This window comes from Pygocentrus nattereri, chromosome 2, assembly GCF_015220715.1.
Source record: "Pygocentrus nattereri isolate fPygNat1 chromosome 2, fPygNat1.pri, whole genome shotgun sequence".
In the NCBI taxonomy this organism is placed as follows: Eukaryota; Metazoa; Chordata; class Actinopteri; order Characiformes; family Serrasalmidae; genus Pygocentrus; species Pygocentrus nattereri.
Genome location: NC_051212.1, coordinates 47,330,407 through 47,338,813, shown reverse-complemented (window position 1 = coordinate 47,338,813; position 8,407 = coordinate 47,330,407). Strand labels below are relative to the sequence as shown.

Below are 8,407 nucleotides of genomic sequence, written 5' to 3'. Positions count from 1 at the left end.
AGCACAATTGGCCTCGCTCTCTCTGGGAGGGTAGGATGGCCCCCCTTATATCCTCATCACTCAACGCGATGTTAGTGCAGGCATCTGTTAGCTGACGTAACAGATCTGGCGGTTGGCGCTTTCCTCCCAGCGCGTTCGGCTGTCCAATGACGTTGTGTGAGCAGCAGTTCGAAAAGAAGTGGTGGCTGGTTTCACAGGTCTCGAAAGAAACCTGTGTTATTTCTGCTTGATGTAAATTAGCAAATAAATAAATCGTTAAAATAAATAAATATCAACTTTAAAAAGGCAAATCATTTTGCACAACCAAACTGTTGACTTCTGAAGCTGTGCAGCCACTAATTCAACGTATAGTTGCAATACAAAATAAAACTTAGTAAACTAATGCAAACTATGTAAAGTAATTGTGTTATAAGTTTACTAATGTAAACTAGCATAAACAAGTATTAATTTAAATTAATTATATATATATATATATATATATATATATATATATATATATATATAAATTAATTAATTTATTTAATGAAACAATACTAATATAAACTAAATTAATTGTGTACTAAGCTTACTAATGTAAACTGACAAATTGTTTATTTAATTGTGTAAAAAAAAAACTAAATTTGCTTCTAAAGTGGGTTAATTTAGTACCAAGAAGTACTGAAATAGTACACTTTAAAAGTCACATATATATATATATATATATTACGTCAAAAACTGAAAATCGACAAAAATGGAGATACAAGGTTTTATTCCGGCAACGTTTTCTGGTGCTATTAACTGCATTTTCCGAATAACAACATTACACTTTTTTTTCCGCTGTATGAGGGAAAACCTGAATCTCTGAGGCAGAGTGGTCTACTGGAAATGAATCACAACCCACTGCAGGAGAAAGGAACACCTCCCTCTTCCACAGCTGCTGTCTCCTATTGGCTGTGGGGAGCAGCGTCCTTGAGTGGGCTCTTGTATAAATAACACCGGGCTGCTGCGTTTCAGGCAGAATTCAAACTCTTTCGCAGCACTCAGCAGCTACCGATCCCAGTGCAACACAAAGCTGGAGATCTCTTATTGCATGAACATGTGCAGAGGACTGGAATCACTGCCAATCACCTGTCTGGAGAGGTGAGACACATCTTGCTTGCTTTGTAGCTCCTTGTTTGCTGGAAATGGTTTAAATAGTCAGCTTAGGAGGCACCTTTAGCATATTGGAAGCACAGCATATGCTTGTATGCCTAAGTTCCCTATGGGGACTTGGTCAGTGAACAGCTGTATAACCAATGTTTTCCCTCCTCTCCTCTAGGGCCAAGGAGCTTAAGGCTCGATTTGGAAGTTTCCTCCTCAAGCAGGAGCTCAACTTCATGGGCCTCTCGAACAAAGCCGACAAACTGAGGGTGGAGGAGGCCCTTAAATGGGGAGTGTCCTTTCAGAACCTCCTGGCTCATAATGGTGAGTGTGCGGCGAAATATAAAGCAAAATTCTGAGCATTTTGTTGTTGTTATTTGCTATTTACCTGACTAGATCTAACACTCTCTCACTCTCTCATGCGCAGATGGGTTACGTGCCTTCCAAGCATTCCTGGTGTCGGAATACAGTGAGGAAAACATTGCCTTCTATCTTGCCTGTGAGGACTACAAGAATACGAAGTCAGCCTCCAAGCTGTGCGCCAAAGCCACGAAGATCTATGAGGAGTTCATTGGCTGCGATGCACCAAGAGAGGTAAATATCCACTATTAAATAGAACCTCTTAACCTAAATGAGATTTCCACCAATTTTTAAAAGATTCTGGAACGATTTAGTCCTTCAGATGCAAACAGAGCCATTCAGAGTGGTTTGATGTGATTCATTGTAGAGACTCATTTCTTTATAGGGGTGGTGATAGGAACCAGGGGTTGCCGTGACTACAACACAAATATAGCTATTTTATCTACTACCCAAACCCACCAGTGAACCAGTGAATGAAATAATCATAAATCTTAAAAAATAACCATTTAATGTAATAACTTTCCTTTGATGGAGCTTTTAGAGATGGACGTCTGGTTCCTATCATCACCACTGTGAATAGTTCTTACTCTAAGTCGTTCTAGAATGGAGCATTTCACACCAAATCACTCTGAATGACTTTGTTCCCATCTCAACCATTTAATTAAGTATAATTTTCCCAGATTTAATGTAATTTCATGTTATTACACATTATCACGTTATTAAAACGCCCCTTCTTTGTCGTCTCAGGTGAATCTCGACCACGAGACCAGAACCACCACCAAGAAGAACCTGGAGCAGCCCACCGTCTCCTGCTTTGAGCTGGCTCAGAGCAAGATCTACGCCCTGATGGAGAAAGACTGCTACCCTCGATTCCTCAAATCCACCCTCTACCTGGACATCACAAGACGGTTGACGCCATGAAGTCCAGTCTTGGGACTCAGCACAGGACATTTCAGAGGGGACACAAACTTCATACGGCTGGTCCGAACTACACCACACAGCCTGCTCGAGACCATGAGTTAGGAGCTGACCAGGCGACTGTGAAGGTCAACTCCCTGCCCCGTAAATTTGTGGACCAAAGCTCAAGAGAGTCTGCAGGAACGGTGATCAGGAGCTTGACCGCAGGGAGGGACGATGGGATTATTCCGTAGCACTGGAACGAAACTGTGAGGGCGCAAACTCAGACTTGCCTTTTGCACAAACTACTAAACTTCTACTCTTAACATCCGTATTTATTGATTAATTTTATGGAAAGATGATATTTATTGAAAATATAGTTTTATGGAATTAGCATACTTTGTTATTTATGACACTGTGGTGAATGAAAGTCTGTCGGAAAATAAATTTTTTAAACCATAATTTCTTGCGTCCGTTTTATGATAAACACAGATCTTGCACCACTACTCACACTCTTAGACAAAAGGGGGTTTATACAGCACCAAAAAGGTTCTAGAACCCTTAAAAGAACCACATAGGACAGGTTTTCCATCAATTAACAATGCAAAGATTATGCACTGAAAGGGTTCTGCACTCAGAGCCTTCATAGTTCTATACATAACTATTGCCTTTTCTACAAAAACTCTGAAGAATCGCTTTTTGTTTGGTTCTAGGCAAAAAAGGAGGTTCTCCAATGTATTTAATAAGGGAAATAGTTATTTATAGCACATCACCACTCAGAGTCATTTGAATGTATGCTGGTTCTTTGCAGAAAGGGATCTTTATAGTACCAAGAAATGTTCTATGACTTGTACAGAAGGTTTGCCATGATCAAAAACTTGTTCTACAAGTCCTACAACCTTTCTTAGTACTGCAAAGAACCCTTTCTGCAAAGATCCATGTATTCATTCAAACATTTCATGGTTATATAACCATTGCTTTTACTGAAGAACTTCTGAGGAACCACTTTTTGTTTGGTTCTAGGCAAAAAGGAGGTTCTCCAATGTCTTTAATAAGGGCAATAGTTATTTATAGCACTTCACCACTCAAAGAGCTATTTGAATGTATGCTGGATCTCTGCAGAAGGGGTTCTTCATAGTACCAAGAAAGGTTCTATGACTTGTACAACAGGTTTTCCATGATCGACAACCATTTGATTATGGAAGAACCATGTATGCATTCAAATATTTCATGGTTATATAACCACTGCCTTTATAAAGAACCACTGAAGAAGCATTTTTTGTTTGGTTTTGGGCAAAAAGGAGGTTCTCCAGTGTTTCTTTTATAAGAGCAATAGATATTTCTAACACATCACCACTCAAAGAACCAGTTGAAAGTATGCTGGTTCTTTGCAGAAAGAGTTCTTTAAAAGTACCAAGAAGGGTTCTATGACTTATACAACAGGTTTTCCATGATCGAGAACCATTTTATCATGTAAAAATCCATGTATGCATTCAAATATTTTCTGATTATATAACCATTACCTTTACCGAAGAACCTCTGAAGAACCAGTTTTTGTTTGGTTTCAAGGCAAAAATGGAGGTTCTCCAATGTCTTTAATAAGGGCAACAGTTATTTATAGCACATCACCACTCAAACAACCTTTTGAATGTATTCTGGTTCTTTGTGGAAAGGTTTTTTTACAGTACTAAGAAAGGTTCCAGGACTTGTAGAGCAGGTCTTCCATGATAGAGAACCATTTAATCACTCAAAGAAACATGCTTGCATTCAAATGTTTCACGATTGTATAACCATTTACTTTACTAAAGAACCCCTGAAAACCCACTTTTGTAGAGGTTCCAGTCAAAAAAGGAGGTTCTCCAATGTCTTTAATATGGGCAGTAGTTATTTATAGTACGTCACCATTCAAGCAACCATTTGAACATATGCTGGTTCTTTGCGGAAAGTGCCTTTTTAAAGCACCAAGAAGGGTTCTCTGACTTGTACAGTAGATTTTCCATGATCAAGAACCATTTTATCATGCAAAGAACCATGTAAGCAAAAGCCGTTTATAGCGTTCTAGAACAAGTTCCACAACCTGTAGGCTGGTTCATAACAGAAGCATTCTTAAAAGTACCAAGAAGGGTTCTATGACTTGAGAGCCATTACATCAAGCCATTACAACAAAGAACCATGTATGCATACAACTGTTTCCTGATTATATAACCATTACTTTTACCGAAGAACCCTTGAAGAACCATCTTTTGGAAAGGGCATGGTTATGTGGTGCTTCTTTACAATGTGGATGCTGATGGTTCCTTAAATAACCTTTTCTACCACAACAAATGAAAGAACATTTGCATGGACACGATGTAAAATCCTGATTGTACAGTTGGACAGTTCGTCAGCCACCTTCTACTTCCTGACCGCCGGCCGCTGTTGAATAGATATTACTGAGTGGAGAACCATTCTCAGCCCTGCTGTTCTGTGAAAGCCCTTCTTACGTCTTCGGTTGCACAGACATACACATATCGATGCTCAGCTACATCACTGCAAGCAGTAATGCTTTCGTTACTCACTCAGCCAGTTGACTCACTGACCCATTACTGCCTTTGTAAAGTCACTGAAGGCCTTTCCTTTGTCTCACACACATTCTCTCGCTTCTACATCCCACTCATGGAGAAAAAACGAACGTAGACATTGTTAAAAACATGCTGCGCTTGCTTCTCCATGCTGCCCTTCTAACAGCTCTAATCTACAGCCAGTAAACTGCAGCCAATCCGCCACCAGGGAGATGATTAATGGTTTCTAGAATACCCCGCCAGCCTGATGTGTGCGTTGTCTTTTTTTTTTTCCCGGTAATGCAGCATGGAGTGCAGGCCAATCTCCATGGCGACAGTGCTGGCCCACTCATGCCCTCCCACTTCACGCCTCGGCACAGGTCTGTTTGTCTCCCTGCTCAGACGAACCTGGTGAGATTCAGAGCTCTGCAGTGAGTCATGCGCCCTGCCGCCTCCTTGGCCCCCACTGCAGTCGTTCTAATAAGGATCCCAGGCCGATTTTTGGGGGTTGGGGGTGGGTTTTGGTTGGGTTTCTGAATGAGGAACACTGGTCCTACATCTGACTGCTCCTGCTGTCCCCTGTAGTTGAACATTCAATGTTCTGAAGGGCCTCAGGTGGAGCTGTGATCCGTCTCATAAATATGTAAATAGTGCTGTTGTTATGCGATAACTGCAGAAAATCTGATTTTGTCAGTAATCCAATCAATGCGTTTACATGCTCTCGGGCAATCAGATAGTGGGGAAACTCCAGGTCGACATGATTCAGACAGTAACCAGATTTCTGCTTTGCAACCAGCCAATAAACTCACAGAAGATGCAAAACTTGCAAAACTCTTTTTGTTTCTAAAACATTTCTAGCGCCAAACGTTTCTAGCGCCACTTTACCTGAAAACATGAGCATACATATACTACAAGACGAAGAATATTTAAGTCTTTCATTCGGTCAAGCATGTACTGGTTTCAGCTTCACTCCAAAAGTGTTTGGCTACATCTCGCTGGAGCCCTGCTCGCTTATTTCTAGTACTGTGGTCTGTTTCGCACATACTCAGACTGAGAAATCGGAAAGAAATCAGAGTAAGAGTCACGTGCACTGAGAAATCTGATTGCTGAGCTGAAATCCGGCCTCTTTTTCGGATTTCTTGATCAGATTTTTAGACCTGATCAAAGAAGTCAGAGTTCGCTGTTAACATGACCATTTGAATAATCTGATAACTGCAGAAATCCGATTATGAGGGGATTACTGAGCGCATGTGAGCAGACTCAATGTTGGCCAACTGAGAAGTGGAATTGTGAAATATTCTCAAGAATCAGGATGTTACATTAGTCCTATCTGAGCAACCTTAATCCACATGTGGAGAACATGTGGAGATGGTTACCTTGAGTGGAATCAGACTCTAGAGTTCCTCTCTCCACCTCTGTTCCAGTGAATTTGAGTAGGCAATGATTGAAACAGAGCTGCGAACTGTGCGGAAGTGTGTGGACTGGGATTCTGGGATTCTGGAATTTTTCCTGTACTTGTAATCTACTAGGAAACTTCAGCTGGAATTTCATTCAAGGGTCATTCTACCAACGTGGCTGTAAATGGTCAACCAGTTGTTTGAAGCAATAAAAATCAGAATAAACCACAGACAGTAAGTCGGTTCTCTAAGATAAGCAACAAAAAACTGTGATAATTCTTCTTTTTGGCCATTCAAATTATTATCTATGCTAAAATTGTTTTAAATGTGAATAAATATATTTTTATTCAGACAAATAGTTGTACAATAATGGTTCTTTGTGCAGTGGAATGGTTCTTCGAATTGATAGAGAATGTGTTGAATAGGGTTCTAAATAGAAACCTTCTAAACATAAACCTTTTTGAAAATGGTTCTGCATAGCACCAAAAAGTCATGTTACAATGTCAAGAACCAAAAATGGTTCTTCAGGCATTCTTTAAAAAAGAGAATGGTTCTATGTAGAACCATGAACACTTTAAAGAACCCTCTGCATCACTAAAGGGTTGTGCTATAGATGGTTCTGTGCAGCACACAAAAGGGTTCTTCTTTTGTTACGATGTCAAGCTCGTAATAATAATAGAAGAACCCCTTTGGGTACTATATAGAACCATTTTCAAAAAGCTTCTATATAGAACCATCTATAACACATTCATGCACATTTTAGAGCAATCTAAAGAACGCTTTCATGATACAAAGAACCCTTTAGTCATGCAGAGGGTTCTTTACAGTGATCATTGTTGTATATAGAACCATTTTCCTTTCTAAAGAACCCTTAAACAACCATCCTTTTTAACCCAGAGTCTTATAACAAAAGAAGAACCTATTGGTGCTATACAGAACCAGTTCTGAAAAGGTTCTTTAGATCGATGGATAATGTGTTGCATAAGGTTCTGCACAGAACGTGTTGGAAAATGGTTCTGTATAGCACCAAAAGGTTCTCTTTAGTTACAAGTTTGACATCATAACAATAGATGAACTGTTTTTGAAACCATCTACAACACATTCTCCATCAATCTCAAGAACAGTTCCACCATGCAAAGAACCATTTAATCATGAAACGTTTTATATAGAACTCATGGTTCCAAATAGAACCATTCAATTTACTAAATAGCCCTTGAAGAACCATCTTTTTTAAGATTTGGGCCCTTTAAATTCTTCCAAAAGCCATCTGCACACATTGAATCTAATTAGTAAATCGACGACTTTCCCGGCCTTTAAGTTCAAATTGACTGAGCTTATGAGGGGCTGTTCAAGGAGAATGACATATTAGACCATGCGTCCAAAAGTTTGTAGACAGCAGCTCATCCAGCTTTTCTTCTGAAATCAAGGGTGTTAACAGGCAGTTTGCGGCAGCATCGGCCTCTTCTCTTCTGTTAAGGCTTTACACTAGATGTTGTAACATTGCTGTGAGGATTTGATTGCATTCAGCCATGAGAGCAGTAGTGAGGTCAGGTACTGATGTTGGGCGATCAGTTCTGGATCAGTTCTGGACATCACAATGTGTTCGGAAAAGCATGTTGCATTGAATTGGGACTTGATTTATCCTGATAACAGTATATATCGTCATATCGCCCTAGGTGCAGGAAAGTAATTAGGAAGGGTGTCCACATACTTTTGGCCACGTGTTGTATGCCTATGAAAGTTGGCCCACTAGTCCCATATCAGCGCATCCCTAATTTTCTTTTCATTTTTTACATTTTTGCATTCTTATTCAGACAATTTAATCGTGTTTCAGAGACGGAATTGTAGCATTTGGAGTCTTGCCCAAGGACTCTTATTGGTATAATATGGTGCATTTACTCAAGAGGGAATAAAACCCCGGCCTACTAAGTGGTGGGCAGTAATTTTAACATCTACGTTATTTTATGTCTCTATCATGCAGCCCTAGTCTTTGTGAATCCTGAGAATAATCTGGGTCAATGGAATTGTGGGATGTTGCCCTGGGAAGCCCGTGGTGTGGGAAATGGAGACAAGGTGCACTGTCTGTGTGTCGTG

At 40.0% G+C, this 8,407-nt stretch overlaps 1 protein-coding gene across 1 annotated transcript; it reads left to right on the top strand.

Annotated features, from left to right (window-relative positions):
• The first annotated feature begins 961 nt into the window (after nucleotides 1–961).
• On the top strand, nucleotides 962–2,838 carry rgs5b (regulator of G protein signaling 5b). Its single transcript, XM_017700204.2, has 4 exons — nucleotides 962–1,119; nucleotides 1,298–1,443; nucleotides 1,547–1,713; nucleotides 2,227–2,838. Exons 1-4 carry the CDS (start codon nucleotides 1,070–1,072, stop codon nucleotides 2,398–2,400), a joined length of 537 nt encoding a protein of 178 aa, XP_017555693.1. The 5' UTR covers nucleotides 962–1,069; the 3' UTR covers nucleotides 2,401–2,838.
• Nucleotides 2,839–8,407: the final 5,569 nt, after the last annotated feature.

Bases quoted from the DNA above. Each gene is read 5' to 3' on its own strand.
- rgs5b (XM_017700204.2), top strand. From the start codon at position 1,070: ATGAACATGTGCAGAGGACTGGAATCACTGCCAATCACCTGTCTGGAG. The intron at 1,444-1,546 runs GTGAGTGTGCGG...TCTCATGCGCAG, and splicing joins GAACCTCCTGGCTCATAATG to ATGGGTTACGTGCCTTCCAA. The intron at 1,714-2,226 runs GTAAATATCCAC...TTGTCGTCTCAG, and splicing joins GCTGCGATGCACCAAGAGAG to GTGAATCTCGACCACGAGAC.